This window comes from Buteo buteo, chromosome 9 (assembly GCF_964188355.1).
Source record: "Buteo buteo chromosome 9, bButBut1.hap1.1, whole genome shotgun sequence".
Classification (NCBI taxonomy): Eukaryota; Metazoa; Chordata; class Aves; order Accipitriformes; family Accipitridae; genus Buteo; species Buteo buteo.
In genome coordinates, this window is record NC_134179.1 from 9,074,067 (window position 1) to 9,096,894 (window position 22,828).

Below are 22,828 nucleotides of genomic sequence, written 5' to 3' on the forward strand. Positions count from 1 at the left end.
ACAATTCTAATTTCCTGTCTTTCCATTTCATTGAATATCCCTGTGCTGGTAGCCATAGTAACATAGGTTGTTGGTAAACAGGCACAACAGTTGGAAAAATATTTGTAATATACAGTTATCCTGCTAAAATACAAAGTATGTTGTACTTTTCTGTTACATATTTCAGTTTGGCTTGAGCATTTGAAAGAAGAAAACCAGCTTCATATAGGGTTCAAGTCTATTTCATATGCTCATACTAACACAGAAAATATGCACATCCACTCAGGCTATTTGACATAATTAATATTAGAGTTTTTAAAATAAAACTTATCTAATAACCAGAAGAAGATGAGTCTAGTTTAGTAATTCTTCTCTCTACTGTCTTTGTTTTAACTTTAGTAGCTGTAAATACTGGATCAGAAGGATTTATATGTGTATATAAAATTATACTTCATTTCATGTTCTTGTTTATTAAAATAAATAACTTTCAGAATGAAGCGTAGGTTTTGATTTATGAAATTAGCCAGTAACTAATACATAGTAACCTACACTTACTTACATCTCTTTTTTTAGGCATTTTTTAGCTTTGCCTACAGAGCAGTGGATTATGAAACCTTTAAGGCAATTAATGATGCTTGCCTTGTTTTTGATGGAAGACTTGTGATTGATACCAAATTCCGTACTAATGATGTCAGTATCAGGGCTGCTGGTCCTTTAACAAAGTACTCCAGGAGATACTGTGTAGATGAATGGACACACAGCAACTTCAATTCAAAAGAGATTGGCTTTGAGCTTGCTGCATCTATGCTGAATCTCTTTGATCCAACCCATAAGCCCTTTTCTAAGCCACTAGAAGGCACAGATAGACTCATCCCCATGTACAAAGGGTGTAAAATTAAAGGTATGTCAATGGATTTCTGTCATACTTTGATACACTCTCTGGTATTTTTGCTGTTATATAATAAGGGTAGGTCCATCTCACCTAAGATGCCATCTAATAGCAGTGAAGTCCTCAAAGCTCCTTACATGGTCAGTGGAGAGAGGTGAGTTGCAATAAAAGCTTACGCTGTAGATTTTTGCTAATAATGGACCAAGTTGTGCTTTCATTTATATTGCAATAAATATGGAGTGTTTCCAGTGAAACTCAATGTCTTTATTCCAAGTTCAAGATCAAGAAAATTGTAATCAGAAGTTTTCAATGTGTGGCTACTGTGCCAGTATGTATAAGAGTACCAAAAAAAAGTTTGTAACATGAAGTCCACCAAAACAAAAGAAGTTCCTTGTTTTCTTTTTAGAGCCATTTAGTAAACAAAAAAAAAAAATTATGGGAGAAGGAGGGCAAACAAATACTTTATTGTTGTCTTTGTTTATGATTTAACAAATCTCATATTCTCATTTATGGCAGGAGGTGTTCTTCCTGGGGGTTATAATTACTTGCATATTTCCAAACCAGAAATCCCCATCCGCTTGGACTTAGAACTTGCACTGTGTGATCATGTAAGTTACATTATTTAAGTTTTCTTTGTTTCATCCTCTATTTGGAAAGATGTCCTTATTTAGGATAGCACAGGTACATGCATAAGTACTGTGCATCTTAAAAAAAAAAATATATCTTGTGTAAGCATGGTTTTAAGTAAGCATGATTTTAAGTATGTATTTAGAGACCTTCCGGAGCTGCGACTTACCAGTAAACTCTGGAATGGAACAAACCACATAAAAGACCAAATCTCTGTTTAATTTATTTTAATGTAAATTCACTGTAATGTAAATTCACTTCTTTACTGCAGTTCTTCATTCCTTTGCAATGAAATCAACCAAAACCGAAGGGGTTGTGGTCCTTGAAGGCAGGAAAGACTTGTCAAGCCCTAATGCCCTGAACTCTTCATTACTATTTGTAGCACTTTGGGTTCAAATAGCTCCCTAAATGGGGCACTACAGCTCAACTCCTTGACCCTTTTTTTTCCAGTGCTGGTGGGTCAGTCATTTGTCTCGGCCCAGGTTGGGAGCTTATCATGTTGGCTTTTCTTCAGTACTCTTGTTTTCAGAATGGCTTTCTTTTTCCTTGATTCTGTAGAAAGACAAGTCATTTTCTCAGTCATATGGAATATGTTGCTTTTAAAGTTCTTAGCATATATTTAATACACAGCACGTCAAGGTAGTGGTGGTATTTGCCATCAGATTTGCATAAGAACAAATCCAGTCAGCTAAGCCTGGGTGCATCATATAAATCAGGTACAGCTGGTGAACAGGTATGAATCATGTAACTAACTGAACCTCTTAGGTGTTCATTTCCATACTTTCTGATATTTGGTTTTCTAAAAAGATGCAGGATTCCTATAAAGAGGACGTAAGATAGTGTTAGCTGGATTTCACTAAAATATGCTTTCAGCCTTAGCACTTAACCTCTTTCCTCCCTGCAATAAGGTGCTATAAATGCATACAGATGATAAAACTTCACAGCCAATCAGTGAAATTCAGTTGATTTCTAGACTAGTAGGAAAAGAATATATTCTGGAAGGAATGCTCTATACTTCGATGCTAGAAAATAGCTAGTGCTGCAACCATAAGAGTCATCTTTGAACAGGAAAGAAGGAAGCACTCTGCTTCCCAACTGTACAGTTCCAACTGTAGTTGGGCCACATAGGAGATTTCCCATGATACAAACGTGGAGACGTGTCTCTTACTGGAGAACCTGACTTGTGAAACAAGAAAAGGACCAGACTCATGTATTTTAAAGCCAGAGAGGACCATCCACCTAGGCAAGCTCCTGTTTCATACAGATTATACCTTTTTCATCAGGGATTTCGGCATCAAGCCCATTCTTGTAGTTGATGTAAAGAGTGGCTTTTAAAAGACTACTTCTGTGCTGATTTTAAAACCTGGACAGCAGTAGTCCATAGGAAGAAATGATATTTTTTAAAAAGGAATCTATGCTTTGGGAGGAGGAATCAAAGCATGGCTTACCTTGTTTTCCAGCTTTGCAGATCCAGGATGAGCTGTCCAAAGCAGCATGTACTGGGAAACAGAAAGGACTATCAGAGAGAGAAAATTGGTTTTGTCACTCCAAATTGCTAGAACATGATTAGAATTCTTCTGCTGCAGCTTTGATTACCTGCTGTCTGAAAAGGGAACATCTTTAAAGCCACTTGAGAAACTTCATGTAAATCCTAAAAGAATTTTCTAAGAAAGAAGTAAGAGAAGCTAGTGAAATGTATTAGCCGAGAGATGTGGAAGTAACAAAGGTTACTGTAGCCTAGCAACAGGTTTTAGAAATATATAAAACTGGAACATGAATACAGCTTTAAAAAACAGCTTTAAGCTATTTGATCATCCCACTGCAATGTGAGGTTTTAAACAAATTTTTACATTTTTGTCTTTTAAGTGATTCATTTAACTAGCTGAAACGGAATGCTACAGTTTAAGCATCAACATCCAACATTATTATTCTTTTATTGATGGTAGAGTTGGAGTTAGCAACACCTGGCAGACCCTGTTCAAATCGGCAAGAGGGAGTCACTGAGAGCAATTCTAAATCATATATATATGTGTATGTATTTGTGTGTATATATATACACACACATATATACATATGCATATATATGTAACGTAAGTATATGCATATATATTTTTTAAAGGCAATAGTAATTCACCATTTAGAAGTCTAGAACATAGCCTGAAGGAAACGTCCTATGAGATCAAGCCTAGCCTCCTGCAGTTTCAGGCAACCATCTAGTACATAGTACCATTTATAGAATGTAGAAGTTTGTTTTAGAACTGAACAGGGACCTTCTTGGTATTTCTTTCCTTGTTGGAAGGCTGTTCCAACACATCACACCTCTGACTACAGGAAAACTTCTACACAAAGCCAAAAATGCTTAATTGGTACGTGATAAATCTTTGAGTTGTAACATTGAAGTTTGCTTGTAGCTGATTAATGTGGTAGTGTCAACCCTTTGCCTACAGTCCTATAGCTGCTACGATGTGCCATAAATTTGGACTCTGCACATATACTGTTTGTATATACATATATATATCTATACATATTTTTTCCTATACACGTATGTATACATATATATATACACATATATATATATGTATAGTTATAAATCTGGAGAGGGAATAAAAGTATACCAGTGTTCTTCATTCATCAGGATGGTATCCTATAGCAAATGATGATATGCCATGTGTATGCAATAATGTGGACTCTGTGTAATAAATTAGGATGAATAGAGTTCAATTCAGTTGCCTAAACAGGCATCTAGTGTTTGGGATGCCCCAGGGCATCCCTTCTGACCTCCAGCTGCTGCTTCAGGAGGTCATGGGTCTCCCATGGATCTTGTGTCATCACTGCCAGCACAGTTTGGATGGCCCAGATACCCTTAGGTGTCTGAAATGGCACTCAGGATTGAGCAACCAAAGCCCATGCTGCACAGGCAGTCGTATGCTGCACAGTTTTGTGTGCAGTTAATCAAGGTCTAAACCACACAGAAAATCTTTGTGTCCAAACCACAGCAAAGTGCCTTCTTGTATAAACCATGTTACCAGGAATGGGCATTCTTGATTAAAAAAAAAGGGTTGTGGATTTTAAGAAATGGTACATATCAGCTAGGAAACCTAAGCTGATCCTGTATGTGTGCCAAGTCAGGTGTTCATTCCATCTCCACAGTTTTTCTTATATTTTCTGTTCCAGGGGATGGAGATTATAACCGGAGAGGCAAGACATGGGAATTATTTCAGGATGCATATCAACAAATATAATATGGTAGACAGCATCACCTGCTTTTCAAAGGAACCCTTTCCTGTCTCCAACTACATTTGCTTGTATGGACAGCATGAGCGTCTTCTTAATGATCTTTATCATCGCTGGAATGAAGGGCAGATTACAGATCTTTACAGGTAAAATAAACTGAACATTGCGCATAAAATCTACATTCTGGCAGAATTTTAGTTTTATTTTATTACAGTTTATCTTCTGGCTGTTTTCCCTTAGAACAAAAGATAGATTTTTAAAAACATTTTCCATTATTTGGCAAAATTATCAGTGGTAATACAAGCCCTGAAGACCTTCCTGGAAAGAGCTGTGTGTATGAGATTTATTTAGAGATGGAGCAGTGGTTTACTTGACCATCTTTCATCAGAAAGAGCATTTCAGTATCTTTATAACTTTTGCAGATGTGCACTTTATAACTTTTTCAGTAGGCTTAACTTATTAAGCTGAACCTGAAAAATCCTTTTTTATTGAAGATTCATATTCAGAAGTCACTTTTAAAAGTCACTATTTTTGTCACTTTGAATCAAATTTTTAAGCTGAAGGTTTCTGGGGAGATTTTAAATCACTCATGATGATAGTCACACTCAACAACTTGCCTGCTTATCTGGTGGTAAAACAAACCCTGAAGTTTATCGTCTAGACTGTGTTCTCTGTGTAAGGGAGTTAATTTTATAGCTGGAGGCTGTGTCAGGACTCTGCATATTTAGCAGAGGTTCCCCATCCAACTTGCAGGACTCACCCCACCACAGCAATCTGCAGCAATGAAACAGGTCTTGCAGATTTTCTGAGGTGCTCCCCTCTGCCCACTGTGCCCAAGCAAGCACAGGGCAATCCTGGGGACTAGGTGTTCCAAGGCAAGTCTCTGAAGTAGTGGGAGAGACTAAAGAGCCTGGCTGTTTCTAGCCAAGATTTATGTGCCGTCTCATCTGAGAGAATTTTTCATTGCTTTTGGAAATGCAAACTTAATTAAGGAAGTTATTATGGAGAGAGGAGTATCTGAAAAATGAGATCTACCGTATCTTTAATCTTCTGCTACTTCTTCTTTTATTCCTTATGCCTCAGTGAAAACAAGTCCTTTTGAGGTCAAGCTTGATTAAAAAACAAGCCAAAACAAAACAAAACAAAACCCAGCCTTGAGTTTCTTTCATGGGGTAGAATTCTCTGAGCATGTAATTGAAACAGAAGGTAAAGAACTTGCTGATACATCTTATTTTGATTTTCTTTTTTAAAAAAGGTGGTGGCTTGGGAACCTAAATTGTCACAGACAGAGAAGTGAAGTACCACATTACATAAGATAGTTTAGAGACAGAAAGCCAAGCACAGGAACAAATAGTAAATTTTTATTATGATACAAAGCTGATAGTGGTGCCTTAAAGGTCTCCAGGCCTGATTTTGTTATATTTATAACTGATTTGAAGAAAGGCATAAATGGTAGCAAAATTTTCAGATTAAACAATGTTACTTAGGTAACAGTTTGTAAAAGTTTTCTGTAAAGGATGTGCCGTGGTCCAAAAGAAACTTTGCATGATAATAGCAATCTACTGGTTCAAAAAATTCTGTAGGAGTGAAGCACCTGATATCTTGAGACAGAGACTTAAGAGCCTGTGAATTCCTGTACCTCTTTCTCTAGCTTTTGCACTTCTGCTGGTTCAGTGTCAAAAAGCTTCACTGGAATATGGATAAGGCATTGTACACTGCTAAGGACAGAGAAATGAGAATGTCTGCTGAAATCAGGGAGGAGCAGGGGATCCAGCCAAGCCCTTCAGTTAATGTCAAAAGATTGGTTTGTATGCCATATTTTGAGAATATCAGCTGCCGTCTCAAAGGGTGAACTCCCTTGAAAAGGATTCAGGGCTTCACCAGGACTGGATGTGTGGCTCTCGCAATTCTTATGATGTGTTTTGCAGTCCTCTTCCTGCACTCTCTCCTCATTGTAAATATTACAGAGTCTAGCTCCTCGTTTTTTTTCTTCTTGTCTTGTACTGAAAGACAGGATGAACCCAAACTTCAACTGTGAGGTTTAAAAGTTTCTTGGACAAAAATGCTTCTTTACAAATTTCATTTCAGGAGACCTTTGTATGCCTTTGCTGAGAGGAGTGTGAAACTTGTGAATTGTTGCTGCCACAGGGGTTGATTTTGATTTGTAGAAAATGTTGGGTTTGTTTTACAAGAGAGGAATGGCACACAGCAAATGTAAAGTTCACATAAACAGTATATTGTCAATAGGTGTTGAGTAGAAACTGAAGGAGGATGACACAATTGTATGTGATATGGGTTAAAACGGCAGATAATTTTCTTTCCTTGTCACAGCTGAGGCTGATCAGCTAATACATTTTGAGCACTGGAAGAAACTCGATACTCAGGTTGTGGCAAGGTATCATCAGTCTTTTTCATGGTGTTACAATATGCAAACACAGCTGTGACGTAATCTTTTCTATGAACCACAAATGTTGCCAGACACTTATGCCTTTGTTGTTTGCCCAGATGTGGTTACAGTGTCAGCTGTTGTATGTACTAGCAAGTTTCACACCAGTATCAACATCTGGAAGAATAAATCACCTTGCTTTGGGATTTCCACCTGCAACACAGGTAGCAGTGTTTTCCTGACCTTGACAAAACCAGCATTTGTTCCCTTTTTCTCTGTTGCTGCATGTTGAGCGTGTAGCCCAGCCCGAGGACCTCAGTGCAGCTGCACTTACCTGCAGTCTTGATAGCTACGCACACAGATTTCAAAGAGGTGAGACATTAACTTTCTGAACGGACAGCTTATTTCTTCATGAGAGAAATTGAGAATGTATTAGCCTCCCTTGCTCTCATGATTGTGATAGGATACCCACATGGTGCACTGATCAGGGGATTACAAGTAAGATCAAGTTCTAAACATCCACAGAGATTTTAAAAATCTGAGGAGAGATGAGGATCCCAGTGATGATCTGTTAATAGGATGAGTCAGGCCAGTCAACGCTGTAAGAGTAAGAAGTGCAGTTTTCTCTGATGGCAGGATATACACTCACTGAGGGAGTCATCAGCTCCTGCAAGACTGCTTGTATCTTAACTGGTCTTTGCTTACCAGGATCTGAAGTTGTGCAAGGTCAGGGCTCTCTTGCATCCACATACTCACAGGCACCACGACCTGCATGACTGGGTGGTCTGGCCAGGATCACTAGTGTGCCACACAGGGGACACCACTTACCAGGTCCTCATCACATCTCTTGAGCTCTTCTTAATTAGTAATGATGAACTAATTTTGGACTTGTCTTTTACAGCCTTTAGATGTGGATGTTGTTTGGGATCTTTTGCCTCATTATTTTATCTCACCCCACGTTAGCCCATGGCAAAATTCCTGAGTTATGGTTGCCAGGTTTTTCTTATCTGGTTACTTTATTGCCTCCAGTTCTGTTTTTTGTCTTCTTTATACCTTATCTTTAGATAGGTTTGTTCCTCCTTTTCTTGCTCTTTGGTCATTTGAATGAAATCACATATGTTGCTCTGTAGCAATTAACATAGGCTGTTCTTTAATCCTTTCTCGCTTGTTTCTTCTGGTGCTTTCACACACATGCATGCACACACACGTACACTTCCATTCATATCAGTCTTGGTATTTCTGTTACAAGTGTCTATACTACGAGGAGGATGGATTCTCTAGCTAGTTTACCAGGTGGGAGACAGAAGAGCAACTCACTGCAGTAAAGTCCTTTGCAGTAAGCCAAGGCAGAGTTAAAGGACTAGTGAGAAAAGGAAGAGACAGTGAGAAGAGGAAGCACACTGCCTGTAATCTTCACCTACAGTCCTAGCACAAAGCAAACTGGCACAGGAAATTGCTTCTTTCAGGAGGTAGAGCAACGAAAAAAGGCTGGCAATATAATGTAGTCTCATCATAAATAATATCATATATACAATACATATACGTCCACATAATACCATGTTATATACAATGTACATGTGTATATGTGCAATATACAATATACAGTGTTTAACACCTAGCCATGAGAATACTACCTATTAGAAAACCATTAAACCGAAAAATGGTTTAGCATCTCTTGAGAGATAAAGATTGTCTTGAGTCTTGTGCGTAGATAAAAAGTGGTGTCTGGTCTTCTTTTAGCAAGGAATATGAAAACACATTAATTGATTTCTATGTGTGTGATAAAAAGAAGAAAAACTGTTTTGGGTGGTGTTCACATGGTCTATAATGATCTCACGTGACTGTGTGAATGCAAACCTGATGTTAGGACTGAATTTCTCCCTTTGACTTTAAAAAAATCCTTTTAAACTAGACACATTACACTTACATCCACTTGCAGTATCTTCTAGCAAGATGTGAAATGCCCTTAGTGTGGGACTGTGAGAATGTTATGGTTTGTTAGTTAAGTTGCTAAACTTGCTGGTTTGAGACATTCATTCCCCTCCTCCCTTCTTTATGCCTCTATTTTGGGGAGGGCCTTCCTATAAGGCAAGAAAGTACAATGTTTTAATCTTTTGGTCTGCATTTAGATTTCCCAGCATGGCATCTAGTTCCAGGAATGGACACAGTGGAACAGCTGTCACCTGGGAGCTAATTTATTTCTGTGTAGCATGCAAATTATCTTTTAAATAATTAGAAACTGCACCTAGCAATGAATTTCCTCACTGATTTGCGTTTGGTATAAGGGCTGAAAGTTAACCCCATGATACCGGATTTCCTGACCATAGTGTGCCAGTGCTATTTTCAAATTAGCATGAACAACAGGCCCTCAAGATTCAGCTAACTTGGAAGAAGTAACCCCTTCTGGTTGTGTGTGTGAAACACCAACTAATGGTAATAATGAGATAAATAACATTTCCTTTTGTTGAGAGAAAAGTTCCATTGATCTCAGTATGAGATCTCAACATGATTAAAAGCTGCAGGACTTGACCCACAAGCAAATGAAAGATTGAAGTCACTTCTCACCTCCTCCCTTCGTCCTACAGTAAATGTATGTTGTGGAGGAAGCTAAGCAGGCTGGTGGGCATGCATCGCCCTACCCCTGGTGCAGGTCAGAGGGGTCCACCAGTGGCTGCAGTCCCAGCCTAGTCCCGTGCCAGGGAAGGAAGCCCTCAGCCCCTAGATTTGCAGGACCAACAGTCTGATGCCCCCAGTCACACTAATACTGGTTATGTGTATTCAGACTGCTGCCCTTTAAGACTTTAAGTTCATAAATTTATCAGCCTAGCAAGCAGTAACCGAAAAAACCAGCATAAAATCATCTGAGTGTATTGCCACAGTATATCAGCTACAAAATACACTAGCGCACTTGAGAGTGTAAGCTTTTAGTGAGTTAGATAGTCCTCCTCCATATTACAGTATTTTCACAGCTCACTGAAAGCCTCAAATGCTTTTGAATTATTTTTTTTTTCAGAGAAACAATGCTTTTAGCTCTCATAGTTAAACCAGCCAACACTGTATCTGATGGAACTAAAGAGTTTTAAAGTTTCTTTTCCCTTCTCCTTTAGCAGACAGGGACTATGGACATTTTTAAAGGAGGTCTTGGTGCAACTCTACAACTGCACAGTTAAAAAATATGCTCCTCAGAATGCCTAGATGCCTTAGCTGTGATCCCAGTGATATAGATACTAATGTGATAACAACAGATATTAGTCTTTTTCAAAAATAATTGCCTATAGTTAAGCTTCTGCAGCCATATTTGGGCCTGATTCTCATAGGTGTTAGGTACTCCAGCTTAATTCAGAGCAGCATCTGAGCGGGCTCAGTTCATTACTTAGCTAAACACGAATTTAAGAGCCAATGTTTTTCTTTCTACCTATGCAAACAACAGCTGAGGAAATAGGCTGTTAAGCCAGAAGATGACCACATCCAGTCAGGCAGCTGTCTCTTCTGACTGCACCACAGTGGGAAGCACTTCATCCCTCTGACTGTTTTATAGGATGCCAAGGTCTACTGGGCAAATTGTCAAGGCCTTGGACAGGCAATATTTACTGACCAAGAAAAGTCTCATCCTCACTTGTCATTGTGCTACAAGAAAAAGGCACCATTGCCGTCAGCGATGGTCACCCTTCCATCTGTCTCATGCCACTGCAGTAGGTGTACTCACTCCATCTGGGCCTTCAGCCATTATGTTCCTGAGCAGAGAGGTCTTACGATGCAGTTGTCTGATGTCAGGGCAGGCAAAACCGTAGGAACCAAAGATACAGTATCCTAAAGCCGAGGATTTTGTATACAAACCTTTTATGTCACCTGGAAATTTAACAGCATTATTTCCTAGATTTGGAATCCACTTTAGGAAGGAGATTCTGCAATTTTTATTCATTTCCCATAATCATGGAATCATAGAATGGTTTGGCTTGGAAGGGGCCTTAAAGATCATCTAGTTTCAACCCCCCTGCCATGGGCAGGGACACCTTCCACTAGAAGGTTGTGTCTCAGAAAAGCTCAACTGGAATTTGAGCACCCAAGAGTGAGGCTCTTTCCAAGAGGGAAGACTTCTCTTGAAGGAAGAAGAAAGCAAATTCCTGTAGGTTTCATAGGAAGTGTCTCCTGTACCACACTCCTTCCCTTCCCTCAGAGGTCTCCAGTGCTTGCCTGAAAGCCTTCAAATTCTTTCTATTGCCCTAGCAGCAGATAAAAGCAGGGGGTGGGGAGAGGGGTCCAAAATATTTTTTCTTTTATTTTTAATTTTTAAGCTTACAGATTTGTTACTGGTCATCAGTGCTCCATGCTGCTTCACAAAGGAGGAATGTAACCAGCCAGTTACACCCTTTTGTATTCTCCCAAGATGAAGGCAAGTCTAAGGCAGTTGCCAAGTTATGGAACACGTCCACAGAGCGGTGGAATCTCCCTCTGCTGCATCTTAAGTACAAAACAGATAATTAGAGGGGTCTCCTGATACTTGGCAACCAAATGGATGCTCACTGGCATCATGCCTTTAATATGAGGTCGAAGTGTTTCATGTAGGCTTCATTTGACATTAATGAAAGCCAAATCTACTAACACAATGCATAAAAATCTATTCACTAGTTTCTAAAATCTTAAGTAGCTTATTTATCAAATTAGGTGTGAGTGGTTTTCTTACTTTGGATTTTGTAATACTGTATTAATGAACTTGTTTTCAGTCATGACCTACAGAAGATGCTGGTTGCATCACATTAATGGGGCAGTAATACTGATGACGAAGCAAAGGAGTACCACTGTTGCATGACAGTGAGTGCAGCAAAGGCAGCATCACTTGCGGAAAGGCACAGAATTGGGCTGACAGTGATGAAGTGTCCCGTCAGAGGCAACATCATTATGCCAATCAGTTTCTAAAAGGCACCCTCCGAAATGTTGTGTTGCTCAGCCATCCCCTTCTCAAGTTTCTTGTCATACTTATTCACCAAGTTTACTCTCTGTGTAATGCTGAAGTTAGTAAGATGCTCTATGTTAAGCACTTCTGTTATTTAACAATTTGTAAAGCATGCTGATAGACTAATGCATGGTGTAGCAATCAAAGTGTTTTGAATAACACATAGCACAGAGTAAAGTGCTCTATTTATATTGTATTTATATTTAGTTCTTACCGGAAATGTGCTTTTAGTCATCTGTACTTACTACGGTTCAGCTTGCATCATGGAGCCATCTTGGTGCACACAGGCTGGACATTCAGATTTTGCTGTACATACATGTAGGCTTCCCAGCTAAGAGCTCAGGTCTGTTAGAGGGTCAGTCCTGTGAAGGAGTCTGAGAAGGCAGGATGTATTTTAAAGGATGATTAGCAGAGAAACCTTACAGGCACACTCATCCAAGCTGAGCTCAGAAAGACTTTGTTACTTTTTTTTTTTTTTTTAAATAACTTAGTTTCCAGCATTTTAAGGGCTTGTCTTACTCATTGACAATTTGTCTACCCTGGATAGTGGCCTCAAGTAGCACCATGAGGAGCATATGTTTGTCGCATGATAGCAAAGCTATTTGCAGCAAGATGCAGGTGCACTCTGAGTGCCACATTTCCCTTGCAGGCATTGGGGTTCTCCAGAGTTGGGGTTTATACATCCACCAAGCTACAAAGGTCTGTTTGGGGACTGCTGATATGAGGGGCCAGGTCCATAGAGAGAAGCCCCCATTGGCAGACATTAACCAGAGGCTCTTTGGCAAGTAGGAGTTGGGAGTGTGGCTTACGACTCTGGCAATACTTATCATGGGACAAAAAGTACCAGGGACTTTGCTGAAAGGTAGTGACAAAGGAATTTTTTTCCCCAGTGCCAGAATAGAAGATAGGATTCACTGCTCACATATGAAGGGAACAGGCAACTTACACATGCATAGATCTGTGGTGATCCACCCCAGATAACTGTTAGAAGATCTGCATGCAGCCTGGCTGTGGTGGGTGTTGCTGTCCAAGAGCCTAAACACCCTGAAAAAAATAAGGAATGCTCCACACAAAGTGGCACAGCTTCAACAGCAACAGGTACTGATATGCAGTAAGACACAAGGCTGCCAAACATGCATCAGAAATGCAGGAAGGCAGTCAAACTCCCTTAAACTAAGATGCTTTAGAAAATTCCACCCAGAAGCTTTAAAAGTGAATAGTATCACTGAATGTTACCCTTAGCTGTTCTCTTCAAACCTTGCCATTTATGTTCTCACTACATTTTTCGTATTAGCTGTACAAGCTAAATGCTCAAAAATATTTTGAGTGGTATGAACAACATTTACTTATTTGAAAGTAACCATTTAGATCTTTTCCACTTAAGTTCAGTTCACAGATCATAGTACTGTTTACATTAGGCTAAAAGTGATTTATTAAGCAGTGTCATTTAATGAGAGTTTAAGCAGAAACACCACACTGGACTGTTTATTGATGCAACTCTAATAAATCTCACAATATAACAAAACAATAGGAAAAAGAAGAACATTTGATGTTTTCAGTATTATTTTTAAAAGGACCAGGTAAAGATACAAATTTATTACTTATAGCCTGGATAATCAGTGATTATTTACACACAAAATGCATGCTACACAGAAAAGCTGGTTTTAAACCAGACTTTCAAAAATGAAGAGTGACTGTTCATTAAGAGAAATACTAGAATACAATGCTGTCTGGAATTTGCCGGATCCCATACCATTAGCACACCATGATTACACTTAAGGGATTCCACCTTAGGCTTTTGTTCATCATGCAGATGGTGAGACTTATTTTCTGCAGGGATAAAAAAAAACAGAAAGGAAATGCGGCAGGTAGTGAGCATGGCTGAGAGGGACTAATGCTACTCAGTACACTTTACAGCCTAATTAGAGGAAAATTTGTGTGCTTTTTAATCATGAGAGAGACAGAATAAGGAAGGAGGAACACATAAAGGGATATCAAAGCACTAACAGCTTTTTTCCTGCCAGAATTAAATGCTAACCCCAAGGTGCACTGGTAAAGCTGTACTTACGTAGCAAATCAATATAAATGGTAGACCCCTTCAGGTGGCTTTAGATTTCTATATATTAATGTAGTTTTTAAGGAGCAGCTAACTTGCTAATGAAGAACTACGTTACTAAGAAACACCACGTCCAAATTAGTGAGTAAAGGCTAGTCAACTGAATCTTACCACATTAATTTGCAGTCGAACCTTGCTGATTCATATTAATAATTATGCAAACCATTATGAATGATTGAACTCTGAATTCATAAACAAGTAATTGCAGAAAAGCAATCATACCACTGCACACAGCATATTTGTTCATTTTGTGCATCAGATTTAATTTCCTTTTAATTGTTTTTCATAACACATTATGTGTGAAATAGTACTATGTGAAAAAATGCAAAAAAACTTATTTCAGGGTCAGCCATAATTTCCTCCTAAAAAGAGCAGACAGTAATGTTTTTGTATCAATTTTAAAGAGCACAGAGTTTAGAAAGTTTAAAGAGCAGTTCAGTGGGAATCAGCTATACAATAACTGCTACTATCTTTCGAAGTATCTAAACTTTACCAAATTCCAGTGCTGTAATAATGGAGAATATCTCTGGAGGATACTTAGAATAGGAAAGGACTGCAGTATCTCAATGTGAAGTGAGTATTGCTAAGATGTGCTTTCTGAAATGGCAATTTAATGTAAAATTTCAAGGATATTAAAAATGCAGAAAACAGAAATGATTTATCAGTCATGATGGATAACTGGCATTTGCAAAGTGAAGATGCTGGCAAGCAATACATAGTGTAAACCATGACCCACATCCCCCTGAAGCCAGCAGGTCTCTGCAGTAGCCCCAGTGAGGTTTTGGACTGGGCTCAGTGGGATCAGTATTGTCCTCGACAATGTCTGGATTCAGTGGCCATTTTTCTTGAGCAAGAACTGCAACATCAGTTGCACTGCACTACGTTTTGCTATTGCAGCTACAGAAAAAAGGGTTTTGTAAACCACAGGTTTTAAACCAGTTCTCTTCAAAAGAAAAGACATTGTGGGTTTGGTCATAGTTCTGTTAAAAGTGGTAAAAAAGCACAGGCTTCCTTTCTATGATTTACTTATCAAAAACTACAAAAGAAATGTCAGCCTATAAATTAGTGAACACTATCTTTATTTTGTAAATCAGCCCAAAGAAGTAAATCACAGATTGGCTTGTCCATAAGACTATTGATTTTACTAATTACTGGCTCAGAGCAGTAACAGAGTCTCCTAGATTAATGAATTTAACAGGAGTGACTAAAATGCATGGACAAACAGGTGTTCAGTGAGTAGAACTATAGAGTAAGGAGTTAAATAGCTTTCTTGCTACAGTCACGCTGTTGGTTCAACATTCGCTTGATTGTTCAGCAGCTGTAAGTGAATTTTAAGAAATTACAAACCAGAGAACATTTTCTGTTCTTTGTGATTAAGAACAATGCTTTCAGGTGGTGCTTTATGGGATTTTACACAAATTAGTCTTGCTTTTTACCTACATAAACAAGCTGTCTTTCAAAACAATTGGTCAGATGATATTTAGCAGGAAATGCTCAGTGGTTTTATTGTCTTTAAATTTACACTTTATGATTCCTGGTCCAGCTATGCAAGGTATATCTGGAAATACTCTACATCTTTTACTGGAATCCCAGTATCTTTGTAATTAAGAGTCTTAAAAACATCCATATATTGTACCCAAAACAACGCATCTTCTCTTTTCCTGGCAAGATGGGACATTTCTTCTTACATGCACTTGTGTTGCAGATAAACGAAAGTCTTTTCTCCAAACTGTGTTTGGGAAGAAATGTCAGAATGACCTGGAAATTAAAATTGCATTGCATCCCAGCCCACTGCAGTACTTTCCTCTCCCCACTCCGGGAAGTGGAATTCCCTGCTCTTCATAGGCACTCCTGGCATAACTGTATTACACTTGAGCCTGTGTCAGCTGACCAGCTGCTTCAATTTCATCTGTGTTTGTCCTTCTGGTTTGATTCATGGTGTTTGTAATAGCAGCAGCTTTCTTCTTACTGCCTAGGTAGTGGCAAAGACAAGAAAGAATGAGGTATACTGCAGGAAAAGCACACCAGCATTTGTGTAGTTTTTTCCGCCATGTGCCAAAAGCACCAATGAGGAACTCTGCTTCCATAAACCGCCAAAGCCATTCAAGTGTAATGAATCCAAACGTGCTAAGGAATGACTTTGAATATTCTGAGGTCTGAGTATTTGAGAACTGACAGAGTATCTTCCAGATGTAGCTGATAGAGCCTGCAGATTTTGCATTTCAAGCATTACGTTTCTTTTAAAAAAAGAAATTTAAACCCAGAAAAATGGACATCCAGCTTGAAAATTCATTGTGTTGTACTAAACATGGGAAGCTACAGAGAGGAAAGGAGACTCTACTTAGAGATTAACAGGAGATTAAGTTTATCAATGACTCTGGTTTGTATTGTGGACTAAAAAAATGTGTGCTGCTCTGCATATGCGTACAGTGCTGGATGATGGAAGATACAAGTCTGGTGACCAGAGTCCCACTGAGTTTAATGGGACGTAAGGCAGGTCACTAGTGAATTGTAGACCGCTTTGTGAAGAAATGAACATGATTTCGACAGATCTGTATTAACGTTCATTTAGAGACATTTAACAAAAGTTGCAAACAGATTCAAACCACTTCATAGATTGTCCCAGTTCCTGAACTTAGTTGTTTCCTCCGAGTTTATGTGTGTCGGTCAAAGAGTGGGGGTAGCAGGGATGCAAGGAATTGAATTTGGTTTTGTTATTGTTTCCATAAAAGCTCTGAGTAGCAAAAGAACACTGACAGACAGAGCATCCTCAAAATCTGTAGTTAATAACATGCCAGTAGTTTGTGGAGGGATTTTTCAAAGGCATCGTCACAAGGAACGGGTACCCACCTGCCCTTCAAGCTTCTGAAAATCCCCCACTTTGTCCTGGTCTCACAGCAGAGAAGTCACCGGGAGCACAGGTGAGGCAGCAGCGAGTGCCGGCTGCTTAGGGCTGCAGTTTAAATTCCCTTAACTGGATTCTGTGCTCGGTCTCGGCGTGCACACGCGCTCTGGTAATTTGATAAGCTCACCTGCAGGGAGGGATTATTCCATGTAGTTTAATGTGCCGTGGGCTCTGCATTCCCACTGCATAAGGTGTGCCTACAGGCCTGTCCATTGTGGAACTGGTTATCTCTGCTGTCATCAAGCTCATGGAAGCAGCAGGAAAAGGAATGAAAGTAATTAAAAACATATTACAATCCTCGTATTAAAAAGAAAATGCCATTTTTTCAGGCTGTAATAATGAGATTTACTTTCACATTAAGAGGAATGAGAAAATCAAACCTTTTTTAAAAATTGGTTTCTGGTTTTTTTGCCATGTTTGATACATTCATATCACTGCTTTCAGTTTCTCTTTCAACCAGTGATTTTTTTTTTTTTTTTTTTGCGGGAGAGGATTTCAGCTGAGATTTTCCAAGAAAAGCACCCAATATGAAATGCATAAAGACAAAATCAACAATGGTCCTCAGAAGCCCATCTTTAATAATATAAGTGGAAATTATTTGGGCCTCGCTTTGCTTCATTTTCACGTTTTCCGCCTGATGTACAGAAGTCTGGAAAACGTTGCAGTGGTGTGATAAAACTGATCTATATGAGTAGTACAGTTATGCCAAGCTTGTGAATGATAAAAGGTTAGGTCTACCAGAGTGGGTAAGCCCACTCTACAGAGCTGGTCTTCACCTTTCCGCCATTACTTTCTTGTCATGGGATTTAAAATTATTTATAAAAATTTCAGTTATTGATGATTTTTTCTAACTTTATATCTTGCTTTTTGTTTTGTTGTTGTACAAACAGACTGTGTTACTTTGAAGGTTTTTCATTCCATTTTTAAGATTTTCTGGCCTTAACATCTTGCTGTCAGTGATATATCTCATGCTGTTAGACCTGACTTAGATGGCAGAAACACTGCCAGAGGTCAGTGTCGGGTCCTCGCTGCTTCTGCTTTAGAGTGCCAGGACACACCACAGATGTACGGCAGCTTCAGAATTAGCTTTCACGGAGGCAGAAGCCTTGTTCTCCTAAAGTGGTGTGTAGTTGCAAATGAAATGGAGAATAAATACAGATAGCTCTCAGATGGAAAGCCATGCGCATGCATACTCCATTTTTGCTTGCTAGCAGCGGCCAACTTTGTCCATTTTACTTAATGCTGTATCTCTTGAAAAGGGAAAGATTCCCTGTCTTTTGTACAGGACGCCACTAAATATTTTCCTCCTTCTTCCCTTTCATCTAATGTAGGCTACACATCACAAATGAGGCAGAACAGACTTTAAATATTGTTTGTCAATGAAAGGCGAGACCAGCTTCCTAGCAACAAAAAGGATGTCGCTTATTGTCTTCAAAAGGAGACCATTTCATCCCATCTCGTTACAAATGCCTTCCCATGATAGCTTCTGTCGATATAAAAGTCTGCCAGCAGGGGATCCCCATTAGGAAGTGACCAAGTTTGAAAACCCGTTATGCTCCTGGCAAACATTGTCATCTTGTACATATTTAGCCTGATCAGTCTGGCAGGTTATGAAAGACTAAATGGTGCAAACACATGTGGCAGATGCCGTTCTCATGATAGTTGAGGAGCCTTTGAGCCTCTGTTGGTAGCATGCCAGCTTCATCTTGTATACTGAAGAGCATTATACTTTCAAGCCTTCTACAGCTTGCCCTGAGGGACTGCTGCTGAAGTGGTAATAAAATTCAGAATGAGCCTCAGAAAGTCAACTTGTTGGTTTGGCTTCAAATGGTTTTTTTCATTATTAAACTTCCCTTTAGCAGCCATATGTAGATCTGCTTTCTCAGAAACACCATGTGCCCCTTCAGAAAGGTGATTCTAACTGAAAAGATAGATAGATAAAAACACAGAGCCAGCAAAGCAAGTGAATTGTTTCTGTAAAGCGGATCTTTAAATTGCCTTTAGTGGTTACATTTCTTCAGGTGAAGGGAAGTAAAGGGAATCTGGGAGTAAATGTTGTTCACTGGTAGCTCCTTTTGGCAGCTTATCTAGAAAATACAGACAAGACATTCTCCATTCCCCATAAAGGGCATTTTATTTGCATCAAGTGTTGCGAACTGGGTGACACATCGCAGGTTTTGAGCTCCAAATCTGTGAATATTGACGGGAACAGTTAAAAACGCAGTTATGGACTGAGTTGGTAACAGTAGCAGTAATGTGTAGCATCCCTGAAACATTTTATAAACATCACTTAACATCTCAGTGAGGTAGGTGAACAACTTAACCAAGGTAAGGCAGTTGGAAGATGTGCCTCAATCAAGGGATGAAATCCCCTTATCAGGGTTAGAATTAAAATTAAGATGCCAGCTTGAAAACAAAATGTTTGGCCAGTGGAACATGGCTTTTAGCAGGGCACATCAGTAAAAACAGAGAATCTTTAATTATCTTAATGTGTTCTTGTATAACACCCCCCTTTTCCCTGCTTTGCTATCTAATATCAGCATTGAGTTAAAGGTTTGTGTTGGGTGGGGGTTTTCTTCTGAAACTGAAGTTTTTTTAAATATTTATGGGATATCCTGTTCTTCTCTAGCTTTCTGCACATGCTGTAGGTATATAATCACTTAAAGATACTTAAAGCTGAGCTGATGTTTTCTAACATCTCATATCCAAATGAATGGGTAGCATCAGTCATGGTAACGTGCTACCAGAGACTCCAAGGCTGGGCAGCACTTACTGTAGCAAGAACACAGTATTTGTAGTAGTGTCAATAAATATTTATACTGTGAAAACATCTATCGGAGAGCGCCCCGCTGTGCTGGACACTGTGCAAATCTAGGAGAGGCAGCCCCAGCCAGCCTGTGATACAAAGAGAAACGCAGATGAAGGGGCACAGTGGGAAGGGGGAAGAGAGCTTATGATGGGATAAGTATGTAAAAAAAACCCAGCAAAGTTCTGCCAGGTGCACAAAGTGTCACTAATTGTGCAGGGTGTTAGTGAGAGCTGAAGTTTCATTCAAAGAGTGGGAGAGGGGAAATCCTGCCATTTGACATTAATGAAAAGAAAATCTTCTGCAAAAAGGAAACTGCACGTTAGTTTTCTGTAGACAGGTATGTCAGAATTATTAAACTTGTGTAGTGCCTTTTAAGTTGCTTTGTCCAGGTGTTCATTTAAAGACCATACAACTGAATCAAGTGATAGCGTACATGTATTCCTGACAGCAGCACCAAGCACGCTGCTGCCATTCCAAAGACGAGAACATTGGTCGCAGCCACACAAATGCACCCATCTTAAAACTTCCTGGGTGCCCCAGTGCCCTTGCTGATATCTGTTCAGTCATTACTGGGATGAACACGGTGCGCCTCCTGACTCCAGTTAGCATTAGCAAGAATTACACACAGAGCATCTCACTGAAGCCGTAAAAATTATTTTTCATTATAGAGGAAGGAGAAATAAATCACAGCTTTGTAATCTAGCTGCCTCCAGTTATATTTACAGCCTTGAGGTTCTACATTGAGTCATGTCCTCTCCATCTTTTTACTCCTTTTTCACAGAAGAATGCTGTCATGAATGCTGTCACTGAAAGAAAAAGTTACAAGAGCTTCCTCCTAGAATAGGTTCCATTTAGCTTCAAGCGTACTAGTGCAAAGAACATATTGCAACACTGTGGTGGCCTGTTTTTCTGGCCTTTATTAATCCAGAAACCTTAATGATGAACAACATTTGTGTCATTGTCTACACAAATTTAATTTGTTTATGCAGCAGTTCAGTTAATCCTGCAATCTGCTTTTCTCAAATGAGGACAGATAATGGAGACACCGTTCTTTACAGGTCTTCAGGCTTTTAAATTCTGATAAAATCAGGATTCTTCACTGGGTCTTGCCACAGCTCTGAATTAAGCCACTTTAAATGTAATTACTGAAGCTGGCTGTACATCAGGAACATCCATTAAAAGAATTGATTGACCATGCTGTTACGGGAGGCATTTTATGAACAAATGATCATGATGGGTCCAGAACTGTAATTTATAAAGGCAAAAAAGCAGGTAAATACTTTATTAGTGGTTAATGAGAGGTTCACAAGATAACTAAATTTCTTCTTTTTTAACCAGCTACTTCAGGGAACCTTGGTCCATGGCCATCTATCACGATCGGTTTATTGATCTCAAGGAGGAACTGCGCCAAATCCTGATGTCGGAACAGGTAAGAAAAATGACTGGCAAGTGCATTTTATTATTTAGGTAATTTGTTAGTGTTGTTCACTTTGGTTTTTTCTCCCATCTTTCTCCTAAAGCTTTATGTTTCTGTTTAGCTATTTCCTCTGGGAAACCTGAGCAGCTCCTATACCTCACAGCGGCGTGGGGCGTTCACCAAGTACGGCATATTGTTCAGCTTCATTATTTGGGCATATTTTCAAATTCGCCAGTAGACCTTTAAGTTGCTTTGTTTCCCTTCACAGCATTTTTGCATTATACTTGCGGTTTAGTATAACTACCCAGCAGAATCTGGAGGCTTATTTGTTCAGTTATCCCATTTTTTAATTAATGTTTCCTAATACGAATACACTATAGGCCACCCTAAACCTGTCTCAGCTGGGCCTATAAGAAGTAGATTTTTCAACATCTACCCACAGGGAATGGCTTTTGTAGCCGTGAGAGTGAAAGCAACTGGCGTTTTCAGTGACAAGTGGATTTCCTGAATAAGGATGAAATTAAAATGTTGGCTAATGCTGTTTACAGCTTTGGCCTTAGTACTGTAAACGGAGGCATAAAGTCGCAGCAGCCTGTAACTTTGCCTGCTCAAAATCCAAAGCCTGCTGCTGCACTCCATGAAAAGAACTGCTAACTGCAGATTTCCAACAACCCCAAGAACTGTCTCCCCCACCCCCAATGAATTTCTGGCTGATCTCAAACATAATTCACAGGCTGGATCTTGATACTCCCAACCCACTCCTTGCGACCAATTCACTCTTTCCTCACGCTGCTTTTGCTTTTATTTAATGCAGTGGAATTCCGTGCGACGGCAGTATTTTTTAAGTATTCGCTCACAGAGTTTTTAACTGTGCAGAAAACAAGCAGAATCAACTGTAAATGGAGGCAGGGTGACAAAAGGAAGGGATGTTGCGTAGACTGTAGCCCACCCATTTCCATGGCCCAAACTGGTGTGCTGTCATATGTCACAGCTGTAGCCCCACAAATGCTCGACCCCTGCCTCCTCCCAGAAGGGCTCGATGCAATTTTCCTCCTATTGTTACGTTAGAGAAAGTGCCTCAGTGCAGTTTTATTTTAGATTCTCTTGGAAGACATCTAAAAAAGAACACAAAACGAAATTCGGTGCAGAATGGGAGGCCTGATGAGAAGTGTTTTTCTTGCCATCATTCAACTGCATTTCACAGGCTGTAAGTGTGAACGACTTTAGAGAAAGGGGAATTGGCATCCTACAAATTAAAGACTCCCTTGCCTTACCCTTTTCTTGTTGCAGTAGTCCTGACACACTAAAATAGTCTCGCTGAACGGTCCGAAAGCACCTCTGTGAGTCAGAATTGCTTACATGAACTTAGATGGTGGTATCTGCATCTGAGTGCAAATTTGTCTTTACTTTTTGTATTTTTATCTGGACCTTCTTCACGATGATTTTAACTGTATTTACTAAGTGTCACGTTTATATGTTTTCCTTGGTCGTTCCTTCTAGGCACGTTGCCAA

The 22,828-nt window shown here is 39.4% G+C and overlaps 1 protein-coding gene across 1 annotated transcript in view; it reads left to right on the plus strand.

Annotated features, from left to right (window-relative positions):
- Positions 1-22,828, plus strand: part of CFAP61 (cilia and flagella associated protein 61) — a 120,940-nt gene that overhangs the window by 88,091 nt on the left and 10,021 nt on the right. Inside the window, exons 22-25 of the mRNA XM_075036764.1 lie at positions 553-880; positions 1,385-1,476; positions 4,670-4,875; positions 21,238-21,328. Of these exons, the coding sequence (XP_074892865.1) occupies positions 553-880; positions 1,385-1,476; positions 4,670-4,875; positions 21,238-21,328 (717 nt within the window). The remainder of the gene's footprint in view (positions 1-552; positions 881-1,384; positions 1,477-4,669; positions 4,876-21,237; positions 21,329-22,828) is intronic.